The sequence below is a fragment of the Dreissena polymorpha genome, chromosome 4 (assembly GCF_020536995.1).
Source record: "Dreissena polymorpha isolate Duluth1 chromosome 4, UMN_Dpol_1.0, whole genome shotgun sequence".
Classification (NCBI taxonomy): domain Eukaryota; kingdom Metazoa; phylum Mollusca; class Bivalvia; order Myida; family Dreissenidae; genus Dreissena; species Dreissena polymorpha.
In genome coordinates, this window is record NC_068358.1 from 113,532,488 (window position 1) to 113,546,600 (window position 14,113).

The window sequence follows — 14,113 nt, forward strand, 5'->3', positions numbered from 1 at the left end:
TTTTAAGATAATTGTATTAATCTCGGGATTATTTAATGACACAGATTTCCATCTTTTTTGTCATTATTTACCACTATTCAGTGGTGTCTAGACTAGAAGATTATCTTGGCAAGAATATAGTTTATTCTACCACAACCTTCCTTACATCTTATACAGATGTGAGCAGATAAGGTTATGGACGATCACATAGAACAACGTATCTTGATTTTCTCAATTATGTGGTATCCTAACGAATATCACCTGCACATCTACATCTTGAAAAGCGAAAATTCTTTTTAGCTGTTTTTCATTTACAACACATTTTCACGATTCCTTTGTGATGGTTTCAACTATCACACATCGGTCGTGGTTTACTTACAGACACGGAGGTGATCATATTATCACTCCTTGTAACTGGAAATCAGGAACTTATTCGTTCTTTGCAAGAACAACAAATTTTCTCTATCGTCTTTCTCATACCAGTTCGTCTCAACGCCCTGTTGGACCTTTTGTCCTGCAGTTCTTTCTTTCGAATTATTTTTCCTTTGGGTTCAATAATGTAATTGCGCATGCGCGGCAGTGAAGTTGCAGACGAGTTGCATGGTGTACATAGTATATCAAAGAATGTTGTTTATCATCAAACGCTAGTTATTAGCGTTATGCGATCGTATATCGCAGTGTATACCGGTATGCTGAACAACGTCAACAATGCAGTTCACAGAAATCGATCCAGCAGGGTGTGCGATTGTTATACATTCGTCCATTGACATAAACTGGAATATCTTGCCTTCTTGGTGAGTTTTTGCAATAACTGAGTTTTTGCCATAATTTCATGAAATATACTTAATGAACCATGGGATTATGGTTTTACGACCTTTTAAGTCTCCTGTACAATTATTTTCAGGAAACTTCTTCACAGGTCAAATATCATATCTCACTGAGACATATTTTTACTGATCCAAACATGTGCCACTTCATGTCTGGCCATTAATAACTTTTAGTTATCTCTTCAGAAGAACGTTTTTCTGTTAGAGTTTCAATCCTTGTTACTTGTGCAACGATAATTCCATCAGAACTGTATAAAGGTTCTATGGAAATTCATTTTTTACTGGGTAATTGAGAGCGTAGTTATTACCTTAATCACTCTGCTAGATACATAGAGGTTTTTCTCATCTTTTTGTTGATGATAAGAAATTTGTTCTTTTCTTCATCAAAGGATAGAGATTATGCTTTCGTATACCTTGTTTTGTGTAAGTCATCGCAACTCTGTGCTGTCTTACCTATTTTGGAACTGATCCAAACTATGGAACGTCAACACTATGTTTTTCGTTCCTTTACCTTCTTAAGCGGTTTTGACTTGTGTAACATGTTGGGATGCTTAATGAGCTCCCTATGAACCTTTTTCATCAGGCTTATTAACAGTTCCAATATAATTTTAAGACGGTTTTCCTTCTTATTATGGCTTTTACCATACGGAGAAGTGAAATTCATGCTTTTTCTGTTGAATACGACCAATTCCAGTTGGATCTATTGTCGTTTTCACTTTGTTGTGTCAGCCAGGATTCCTTGCTTAATATCAAGTCCTCTATATGGCTTCTACCTTCAAGTTTCCAAGTTTTCTTAAACTGGTAGTCATGAAGATGAGGATAAACTTCTTTGGGCAATCAGGGCTTTGAAGTTCTATCTCAGCAGTGTTAGTCAGAAGTCCATTCGAGGTTCTCAAAGACACTCTTCATTTCCCCAAAAAAAGGGGGGGGAGATGTGTCTGCGGCTTCTATTTCTCGGGGTTAGACCTCGACTAAGGAAAGTTAATCTTATCCTATCTAAGGATTCATTCCTTTTTAGGATCTGACCGCATGAATTAAGAGCTCTGTCTGTTTTGTGGGCATATATTAATCACACCCCACTTTTTGACGTGCTCTAAGCTGTTTACTGGAGGAATCCGACCACCTTGTCATCTTTTTATCTTCGTTTTCTGAAGTGCCAACAATACAATTTGTATACGTTTGGGCTTGTTGTGGTTTCACTAACGGTAGTGTCTTCTTTACGACATAGACATATTACTCTGTCCGAGAAGTCATAATTAATACCGTTTTAACGAAGATTACTTGATATCATTAGCTGATAACCCTGTTTATGGGTTCTACTGTGTTGGGAAAATATATACGAACCTTCCCACCGCAGCTTCAAAATCAGCATACGATAACAGGTCAGTATTTATGACATTAAAACAAATTTTTTAAATAAAATTCATTTTAATTATTAAATACTTACCTGTTATCGGTAAGTCCCACCTCCCACCCCGCTATTCGATTAATATTTTTGTATATATATTGAAAGAATATTGAGGGTTGGTTACCGATTTTGGCTAGGTTGCATTGCACTATGTTTAACCTGGCCTGTATTACGGTATTGAGGTGGCGGATTCCCAGTTAAAATTCCGGATGAGTTATTTCCCCTTGGAAAGTATAAGCATACGATAACAGGTAAGTATTTAATAATTAAAATGAATTTTATTTAAAAAATTTGTATTAAGGCTATTGCTTTCAAACTTCAAATACTTTCTTACTATCATAATGTAACTGTACCTGGCAAGTTGAATTTGACCTTGACCTTTGAATGACTTTGACTCTCAAAGTCAAATTAATAAATTTTGCTTAAATTGCCATAACTTCTTTATTTAAGATCAGATTTGATTCATACTTTGACAAAACAACACTTAAATGACATACCACAATGGACTCCACCCAAACTATCCCCCACGCCCCACCCCAGAATCCCCCCCTCAAAAAAAATAATTTTTTCTTTTCTTTTTTTTGAAAGATCATCTATTAAATGACCACCCACCCACATTATACCCCCCTCTCCATGATGGCTTACGTTATACTGTCAAGCACTGGAATAGTCGAGCGCGTTGTCCTCTGACGGCTCTTGTTTTAATTGACCTTGCATTAAGCAACATCATGAGAACATAGTCAGAGCACATTTGCGCATGCTTGTCTTGAGCTTTGCTGGTCACATATGGCATAAGACCCATTATTTGCATGATGGGTCATTTAGTCATAATCCTCTTTGATTTGAATTTCGACAGACTAAAAAAATTAAGAATGTTTGTACACTGGAAGACTTCAAATTGAGAAGGCATGACTAAAAATCCTAAGGCAGAATATTGTTAATTCATGGTTTCCAACTATTGAAAAGTACAATGAAATGATTCATTTGGAAGCAAATTCATGTACATAAAGTGTCATCCCAGATAAGCCTGTGCAGTCTGCACAGGCTAATCAGGGACGACACTTTCCGCCTTGACTGGATTTTTGTTGAGAAAAGACACACTTCTTTGTATGCTCAGATTCCAGCTGGCTCTCAGTCTCACGACCGCATGAAGTTCCAGGGCAAGGGTATCAGCCGGGTGAACAGCTATGGACACGGAGACCACTATATACACTTCAAGATCAAAGTGCCGCTGTGAGTGGGGTGGATTTGTTGTCCTCATTACAGCACTGTGCTATGTTAGGCAAAAGAATTTGTGTTCAGTTGACTGCTTGACGGATTTGTAATTGTTGAAATTGAAATATTATATATGCAGTGTTCTCCGAAAGCATCGGCAGACGGCGATTTCACTGGCTTTGGCTACTTGTCCCCAATGTATCAGTTTAAAACAGCGCAAAAAACACCTGTTTTAGTTCTTAGACGCTGGCTACTTTGAAAATATAACTGGCTACTCAAATTTTTATGGAGAACACTGAACGATGTGAATGTATTTTGCTGTTTTTATCTCACATGAGCACAAAGTTCTACAAGTGAGCAGTTTTGATCTCCTAATGTCTGTAGTTTTGCGGTGTCCGGTTTGTCAGGTGCATCACCAACTTTTAGCTCATTGGCACTCAAAATCCCACATTGTTCAGCCAATTCTTGATGAAACTTAAGTCTCAATTGTATCTAGAAAATATCTAGGCTGAGTTTTAATCTGGATCCCATGCGTCCAGTCTTAAAAAAGCCTTTCTACCACTCTAGATGCCAAATTTATGACTCAGGCTTTGATAAAACATGGTCAAGATGTATTTATCCCCACGCTTTTTTAAAAAAAGGTGGGGATATTGTGGTTATCTCCGCCGTCCGTCCGTCTGTCTGTCTGTCCGTCCGTCCTGGCCACTATCTCCTCCTACACTAAAAGCACTAGAACCTTGAAACTTACACACATGGTAGCTATGAGCATATGTGCGACCCTGCACTATTTGGAATTTTGATCTGACCCCTGGGTCAAAAGTTATAGCGGTTGGGGTGGGGCCGCGTCAGAAATTATCACTCATTTTTTTAGGTTATTTTACATTTACTTCTTTATTTCTACACCGATTCACTTCAAATTGATACTGGACCTCTCTTATGACAATACGGTCAATCTCAACCATGCATGGCCCCATTCCCAACCCTGGGGCGCCCCGCCCACATAGGCCACACCCACCAAAAATTTCCATTTACTATAATTTTTTCATTTCTACACGGATTCACTTCAAATTGATACTGAACTTTTGTTATGACATTAGGGTCAATCTCAACTATGCATGGCCCCAATCCCAACCCTGGGGCGCCCGCCCACATAGGCCACACCCACCAAAAAATTCCATTTACTATAATTTTTTCAATTCTACACGGATTCACTTCAAATTGATACTGAACTTCTCTTCTGACAATACAGTCAATCTCAACTATGCATGGCCCCATAACCAACCCTGGGGCCCCGCCCACATAGACCACACCCGCCCAAAATTGCCTTTTACTATAATTTCTTCATTTCTACACCGATTCACTTCAAATTGATACTGAACTTCTCTTATGACAATACGGTCAATCTCAACTATGCATGGCACAATTACCAACCCTGGGGCGCCCTGCCCACATATGTCACACCCACCCAAAATTGCCTTTTACTATAACTTCTTCATTTCTACACCAATTCACTTCTAATTGATGATGAACTTCTCTTATGACAATACGGTCAATCTCAGCTATGCATGGCCCCATTACCAACCCTGGGGCACACCTAGGTCAAACATTCGGCGTGGGGATACGCGTCGGCCTCTGCCGCGCCATTTCTAGTTTAGACCGTTTCTAAGTTAAGTTTGAATCTTGGTAATATGCATCAGGAAAAAAATATGTCACCAGGTCATATGAAAGAAAAACCTTATCACCTCTGTTGAAGCAACATTTATGACTAAATCTTGATAAAACTGGTCAAAATGTTTATCTTGACTTTTTCAAGCCAAGTTAACAACTCTTATCTTGTAAAACCTTACTTCCACTCTAGAGGCCAAATTTATGACTGAATATTGATTGGTAAAAATGTTTATTTTGACAATATGTAGGCCAACTTCGACTCTGGTTGATGTGTGTTCAACAACAATCTCACAAATCATTGAAATACCTTGTTACCATTCTAGAAAAAATATTTATGACTCTTGAAAAATTAAGTCAGAATGTTTATCTTGACATTTTCTATATTAAGTTCAAATCTGGATCATGTGCATTAAAAACTATGTTAGATGGTAGATCAAGCTTGTTACTACTTTAGAGGCTTTATTTATGATTCAATCTTGATAAAACTTGGTCAGAATGTTTATCTGAAAATATCTGGGTTGTGTTTGAATCTGAGTCACAATGCATTTAAAAACTAGGTCACCATGTTAAATCTTTGAAAAACCTTGTTACCACTACAATGCTAGAACTTATTTATCTTGGCTCAAGGGTGTCTAAAAGGGAGGTCAAATGTTACAAACAAGAGGGCCTCAAAGGCCCAAAGTCGCTCACCTGAGATACAAATGAACTGACCTGTTCTGTGCAGCCCAAGATATCATTAGAAAAAATGTTCTTACCAAGTTTCATGAAGATTGAATTATAAATGTGACTTTAAAAGTGTTAACAATGTAGTATAGCCATTTAAGGAAAAATGCCCTAGCGGAATGTTTTTCAACAAAATGGAACCATTTTGAACTCCTCCAAGATATCACTAGAACAAATGTTCTGAATAAGGTTCATAAAGACAGGACAATAAATGTGGCCTCTAGAGTGATAAAAAGGTTTTACTATAGTCATATAAGGAACAAAATCCGCCCCCTGGAGGCAATGTTTTTCAACTTACCAGAATAATTTTACAAATCATCCAAGATATCATTGAGACAAATATTCTGACAAAGTTTCATGAATATCGCATGATAAATGTGGCCTCTACAGTGTAAACAAGGGCTATAGCCATGTAAGGAAAAATGCCCCGCCCCCTGGGGGCAATGTTTTTTTACCATTTTAGCCATTTTCAAGCTCATCCAAGATATCATTTGGATGAATCTTCTGACTTAGTTTCATGAAGATAACACAATAAATGTGGCCTCTAGACTGTTAACCAGGTTTAACTATAGCCATATTTGGAAAAATGCCTCACCCCATAGCCATGTTTTTCAACCAACCGAAACCATTTTTGAACTGGTCCATGATATAATTGGGACAAATCTTCTGACCAGCAAGTATCATGAAGATCAGACAATAAATATTGCCTCTAAAGTGTTAACAAGGTTGTACTAAAGCCATATAAGGCAAAATTCCCTGCACCCTGGGGGGCAAGTTTTTCTACAAACTGGAACTCATCAAAGATATGATAGGGACAAATGTTCTTACCAAGTTTCATGATGATCGGACAATAAATGTGGGCTTTAGAGTGTTAACAAGGTTTTACTATTGCCAAATATAGCCATATAAGGAAAATGCCCCGGCCCCAGGTGGCCTTGTTTCCAACCAAGCACAACCATTGTGGAATTTGTCCTAGATATAATTTTTAGCTCAGCTGTTTTCGGAGAAAACCCTAGGTATTGTCATAGCCAGCTCGTCTGCCGTGCGCCATAGGCGTCGTGCTAAAACCTTAACATTGGCTCTTAAATCAAAGTGCTTCCACATACAACTTTGAAACTTCATATGTAGATGCACCTTGATGAGTTCTACACGCCACACCCATTTTTGGGTCACTAGGTCAAAGGTCAAGGTCACTGTGACCTCTAATATAAAACTTTAACATAGGCTCTAAAATCAAAGTGCTTCCACCTACAACTTTGAAACTTCATATGTAGATGCACCTTGATGAATTCTACACGCATCACCCATTTTTGGGTCACTAGGTCAAAGGTCAAGGTCACTGTGACCTCTAATATAAAACTTTAACGTAAACCTTTACATTCGCTCTAAAATCAAAGTGCTTCCACCTACAACTTTGAAACTTCATATGTACATGCACCTTGATGAATTCTACATGCCACACCCATTTTGGGTCACTAGGTCAAAGGTCAAGGTCACTGTGACCTCTGTAAAAAAAATAATCTGACAAGCTTTCGCAGCTGAGCGTGGCACCCGTTATGCGGTGCTTTTGTTGATAAAGCCTCTCACCAAGTCACTAAGATCTAACAATAAATGTTGCCTCTATAGAAAGGCTAATGTTAACGACGCATGACAGACAAAAGGCGATCACAAAAGCTCACCATGAGCATATTGTGCTTAGGGTGAGCTAAAAACCTAATTGCCACAATAGGGACCATATTTATTTCTAAATCTTGATGAAAATTTGTTCAAATGTTTTGGTTCACATTAGTAAGTTCAAATCTGGAACTTAAGTGAAAAAAAAACAAGTTCAAGAGGCAAAATCTGAAAAAATCTTGTTACCACTTTTAAGGCCACATGTGACTAAATCATTAAGAAACCTAGTTGGAATGTTATCTTCACAATATTTAGACTAAATACAAATCTGTATGGGTTAAATGCATGTGTATTCCGCCTAACTTGTATCTTGTAAGAAGTGACTTCCTTTAAACAAAAAATTCCATAAAAGCGCAAAGTGTAGTCCCTGATTAGCCGGCTCGGACTGCACGGGCAAATTTGGAACAACACTTAACTCGCATGCATTTATCCTGCACATGCATTTAGGCAAGATTTCCCTGAGCAGGGCTTATGTAATGTATTTATAATAATTATGGGCTGTGCTCTGTAAAAAAATCAAATGCATGTGCGTAAAGTGTCGTCCCGGATTTGCCTGTGCAGTCTGCACAGGCTAATCAGAGACGACACTTTCCGCTTTTATGATATTTTCTGTTTAAAGAAAGTCTCTTCTTAGCAAAACTCTAGTTTAGGCGGAAAGTGTCGTCCCTGTGTGGACTGCAGGATTTAAAATCTTCATATCTAGGAATTAAATTATATATATTTATATATAGAGTAGAACTATCAGGTTATACAGGGACATCACTTTACACACATGCATTAAGCCCCTTTTTCACAGAGCACGGCTCATATTCATGCAATTATATTTCAGACATCTGTCTGCTGAACAGAAAGCATTACTAGTTGCATATGCAGAGACGGAACGAAATGTAGAAGGCACAATAAATGGCATGGTGGACACACAGGCTGGTATGATATCACTTTCTATTGTCAGAATAGGTACCAAGATCGAATAAAAAAATATGTAACAAAAGAAAAATCTTTTTCAAGCTGGTAATAAAATCCAGGAATACTATTGGAAATTCCCTCTGTCATGTTAATGTTTAAGTCAATTGTTAAATAAAATATACAATTCCTTTTTTATTAATGGGATTTCTATTGATACTCTTCGCCAATTTAGTTGTGTGTCACGTATAGAAATCTTCCTGCTTGCCTTGTATATACATTATGGTCTGAAAGCTGCGTTAACATCCCTGAATAGATGGGGGCTAATGGTCTACATCTAACATCCCTGAATAGACTGGGGCTAATGGTCTACATCTAACATCCCTGAATAGACTGGGGCTAATGGTCTACATCTAACATCCCTGAATAGTAGGGGGCTAATGGTCTACATCTAACATCCCTGAATAGTTGAGGGCTAATGGTCTACATCTAACATCCCTGAATAGATGGGGGCTAATGGTCTACATCTAACATCCCTGAATAGACTTGGGCTAATGGTCTACATCTAACATCCCTGAATAGATGGGGGCTAATGGTCTACATCTAACATCCCTGAATAGACTGGGGCTAATGGTCTACATCTAACATCCCTGAATAGTTGGGGGCTAATGGTCTACATCTAACATCCCTGAATAGATGAGGGCTAATGGTCTACATCTAACATCCCTGAATAGATGGGGCTAATGGTCTACATCTAACATCCCTGAATAGATGGGGGCTAATGGTCTACATCTAACATCCCTGAATAGACTGGGGCTAATGGTCTACATGTAACATCCCTGAATAGTTGGGGGCTAATGGTCTACATCTAACATCCCTGAATAGACTGGGGCTAATGGTCTACATCTAACATCCCTGAATAGTTGGGGGCTAATGGTCTACATCTAACATCCCTGAAAAGACTGGGGTTAATGGTCTACATCTAACATCCCTGAATAGACTGGGGCTAATGGTCTACATCTAAAATCCCTGAATAGATGGGGGCTAATGGTCTACATCTAACATCCCTGAAAAGACTGGGGCTAATGGTCTACATCTAACATCCCTGAATAGTTGGGGGCTAATGGTCTACATCTAACATCCCTGAATAGATGGGGGCTAATGGTCTACATCTAACATCCCTGAATAGATGGGGGCTAATGGTCTACATCAAACATCCCTGTATAGATGGGGCTAATGGTCTACATCTAACATCCCTGAATAGATGAGGGCTAATGGTCTACATCTAACATCCCTGAATAGATGGGGCTAATGGTCTACATCTAACATCCCTGAATAGATGGGGGCTAATGGTCTACATCAAACATCCCTGTATAGATGGGGCTAATGGTCTACATCTAACATCCCTGAATAGACTGGGGCTTCTGGTCTACATCTAACATCCCTGAATAGTTGGGGGCTAATGGTCTACATCTAACATCCCTGAATAGATGGTGGCTAATGGTCTACATCTAACATCCCTGTATAGATGGGGGCTAATGGTCTACATCTAACATCCCTGTCTATTTCAGGGGCTGGCAAACGCAAGCAGGAAGATCCTATACAAGAGAAATCATTCACTGGGGAAACTAAAAGTGAAGAATCCGAAAATGAGTCCATTTTAGGAAAGATAAAGAGAAAATTGTTTGGCTGACAATAGCCACATTCTAGGATTTTCTCATTCTACAGTCATTAATTTTGTAAGATTTATGACATTCAAAATTATCTAAAATATAATTAAAAACTGCTTAAAGAATTTCTTATTTTATGCCAAAAAATTTCAGAACAGGGAAATGCACAATTTATCCCAAAACTATTGTTACTTGTTGTTTTTATGCCCCCGGTAAGATGGCAAATAGCAGTCGCACTGTGTGTACGTCTGTCAGTCCGGCGTTCTGTTTTCTCGAAGTCTTTTTAGGCAACGCTTAAAGTAATTGAGCTCCCAATTTGGTCTTGACAGGGTGCGTCTTGGGTGGGGCGAATCTTGGGAGTGGCGAGTCTTGGAGGGATGGGTCTTGGGAGGTGTAATCTCAGGACATATTGTAATTTGTTCCAGATGTGTATGACAAATGATGTTATCTGGTGTGTGTTGATGCTATGAAATGTTCATGTACTTTAGTGTCTTGGTCCTCATATTTAGACATAATTTTTTAGCTCAAAGGAATTTTCATCTCTTTAACCTGCACAATTAGGTCACCAGGTCAAGTCTTTGAGAAAACTCTTGTTCCGCTCTATTGGCTGGATTAATGACTAAATCTTTATAAAACTTGACCAGAATGTTTATTTTGACACAATTAAGGCCAAGTACAAATCTGAGCCACATTGTACAGAAATTTGGTCCACACGTCAAATCTAAGAGAACCCACCTCACCACTTAAAGCCAACTACAGTCTAAAATTCACCCAGTCCAACGTACATTTATGGTTTAAAATTGTATTTTTTAAGTCTTGAAAGCTATATTCTTTACAGTCCTTGAGGTCTTGAAATGTGTTGAATAATCCTAGCAAAACATATAAAAATCACACCAGAATTGTTGATCTATAATGAGAGCATTTATTTTGCTAAACATACATCCTCGTGGTTATTATTTATAATACTGACTTGGGGTATCTCACGTGTGACAGTGACAGTTCTAGCTATATTTTACTTCATTCTTTATTTGTACAGGTAAACGTGTGATCGATGATGAAGGTGGTCTGGTGGCCCAGATACGAGCAGCCCTCTTACCCAACCACCCAGTAGCTGAACAGACATCGAGCGGGGATGACCTTCAAACTGAGATGAATGATAACACTGACGCAGTAATTTCTAAAAAACAAGGCACTCATCCAAAGGGAAAGGAACATAAGGCAAAAATAGACAATAACTCTGCAAATGAAAATTTAAGTGAAAAAGAAAACAATGCAACCATTACAAATTCAACCCCAAAGAAAGGCTCCAAGCAATGTAAATCAAAACATCAAAAAGTTATTGAGGAAAAAGATAACAACATGAAAAAAGTGCGCAAATTGGCTTGCTGACAATCATAAAATATAGTAATATACCATAAATATTTGTTTTGTGGTTAAATAACAATTGTTTTGTGTATAAGCCATGGAAGTTTCAATGTAAAAATCACATCTCTGAATTTACCTTGCACATCCATTCAGACTTTATACAGTTCATCAGAGATCATAGCACTTAAAAGTCATCTTGCAGATTTGTAAATAAATGCTTTGACCTTAAAATTGTGCTTGTTGGTTTTTAATGATTGTTTATGATTGAGAAGGTATTTTGCCAAGCTTATACTATTTGTATTGGGCCTGTAGATTGATGTGAGTCTCTGAGAAAACAGGCTAAACTGTGACACAAATGTTGATCTAGACCAGATTTTCATTACAAAGAGGTTTCTTTTAACGAAGATTGTGAGGTGTTACCTTAGATGAGCCTGTGCAAACTGCATATGCTAATCTGGGAAGATACTATATAGGTATGCATGAAGTCCTTTATTCCAGAATGTGACTTCCATATTTTCAATTTTGATTACAAATAATGGAGACCTACAACTATGTTTTAAAGCCACTTTACCATTGCTAAATATTAAATATTCCTAGTTATGGCATGTTTGTCTTGTGTTAAGCTCATTAATGCATTGATATTACATGTAACAAAAGATATCCTGATCATTCAAATTTCTTTGTCATTGTACAGAAACACTGTTTTAATAAGCTAGTGTGACTGATTCTGTTTTATTGTGTATTATACAACAAAACCAAGAGCACTTAAAAATGCAAAATATTTTGTATGATTTTCAATGCCGAGGTTCGTTTAGATATAAAAACAGCTCATGTTGAAATATAACTGATTTTGGATAGTGTTCCATAAGAAAGATTCTGTCATTTTGATAAATGTCCTAAACTTCTCAATATCTAATACTTATTTAATTGAGAAGTTTTTGAAAACCATTTCTAACAAGCAATACAAAGAAAGTATGCTGTCTTCAATATTTAAAAGAAATACAGATTATATCAAAATACATGCATGTTAATCCATTATTAATTTATGTATTAATTATTACTCAAATGTTTATGTATATTTGTGATATTTGGGTCAGTTAAATGATTATTTTAAATAGTTGGTAGTCTTGTTATGTGATTTTTTATTGGAAACATGCATCTTAGTTTTGCAATCGTATGTCATTATACTGCGATAGAAACTAATAAAACATTTCAATCATCAGACATTATGTTTTCTATTGGAATTGTATGGTGGTTGACAAGTGAGATTCACAATTGTCCCATTTTCCACCCAAATGCAAGCACTATCTATGTTTAAGGATATATCTTGTATATATAATCTTGCTTTTGTAAAACAGGGCTTAATGCATGTGCACAAAGTGTCGTCTCAGATTGGCATGTACCATCTTTTGCCAGTCTATGTCAAGTACCGGTAAACATTTTTCAGTGTACAAATGCATCATGGCCTGATTCTGTAAGTGGGTTCAGGCAACTTGCAAATCATAAATGCCTAATAAAGGATTCAGTTTTACAGTTGGTAGGTTTCTCAAACAAATGTATTAAATAAACTATTATTTTCATTAGCTGTGCTTTCATTTTGTGCATATAACACTAAACTTGCATCGGTAAGTCATATCTTCCAATATGATTAAGGGAAATAACCAAAACATTAAAGTTAACAAGAGCTGTCAGAGGACAGCGCGCTTGACTATTCGAGTGCTTGACAGTATAACGTAAGCCATCATGGGGAAATTGTTCAAATTATTCAATAAGGTAAAGGTAATAGTTCAGGTATATTTTCCACAATCTATTGAACATTTGTAAAGACATAAAACAAACTAATAAGATTTTATTTCAAGTTTGATAGCAATAGCTTGGGTGTGAAGTTTGGACAGTCCTTCAAAAATAAAGTAAATAAATATTTGTTTGTTTTTTTAACCATGTTTCAAAGAAAAAATATTCTTTTAGGGTTGGGTGGGGGGGGGGGGGGGGGTTGAGAGGGGGTATAATGTGGGGTGTGGTCATTTATTAGACGATCTTTCAAAAATAGAAAAAGGAAAACAAAAATTGAGTAAGTGTTGTTTTGTAAAATTATTAATAAAATCTGATCATAAATAAAGAAGTTATGGCAATTTAACTAAAATTTATTCTTTTGACCTTGAGAGTCAAGGTCATTCAAAGGTCAAGGTCAAATTGAACTTGCCAGGTACAGTACCCTCATGATAGTAAGAAAATAGTTTGAAAGCAATAGCTTTGATACTTCAGAAGTCAAGTGGATCTAAACACAAAATTTAACAAAATATTCAGTTACGAAGACAAAAAAGGGCCATAATTCTTACCAAATGCTTGGTACAGTTGCCTGCTCTTGTTTATAGATTGGGGTCATGTTGGTAAAGAAGTTTGCAAAATATGAAAGCAATATGTCAAGGGACATTGACAATATTTGAGGTGGTACGCAAACTTTAACATAGATTTATCAATAATATGCATATTCTAAATGGAAAAGGGGCCATAATTATTACAAAATGCTTGATACAGTTGTCTGCTTTTGTTTATAGATTGGGGTCATGTTGGTAAAGAAGTTTGCAAAATATGAAAGCAATATGTCAAGGGACATTGAAAATATTTGAGGTGGTACGCAAACTTTAACATAGATTTATCAATAATATGCATATTCTAAG

General features: G+C 37.1%; 1 protein-coding gene across 4 annotated transcripts in view; it reads left to right on the forward strand.

The window, feature by feature from the left end:
* LOC127878974 (protein tumorous imaginal discs, mitochondrial-like) overlaps nucleotides 1-12,654 on the forward strand; it is a 43,048-nt gene extending 30,394 nt beyond the window's left edge. The window contains exons 10-13 of one of the 4 annotated variants that reach the window (XM_052425548.1): nucleotides 3,332-3,447; nucleotides 8,324-8,421; nucleotides 9,969-10,136; nucleotides 11,104-11,252. In XM_052425548.1, the coding sequence (XP_052281508.1) occupies nucleotides 3,332-3,447; nucleotides 8,324-8,421; nucleotides 9,969-10,090 (336 nt within the window). In that variant the 3' untranslated portion in view covers nucleotides 10,091-10,136; nucleotides 11,104-11,252. Of the gene's footprint in view, nucleotides 1-3,331; nucleotides 3,448-8,323; nucleotides 8,422-9,968; nucleotides 10,137-11,103 lie in introns of all 4 variants that reach the window. The other 3 variants (XM_052425549.1, XM_052425546.1, XM_052425547.1) reach the window with 3 other exon arrangements.
* The last annotated feature ends 1,459 nt before the right edge of the window (nucleotides 12,655-14,113 follow it).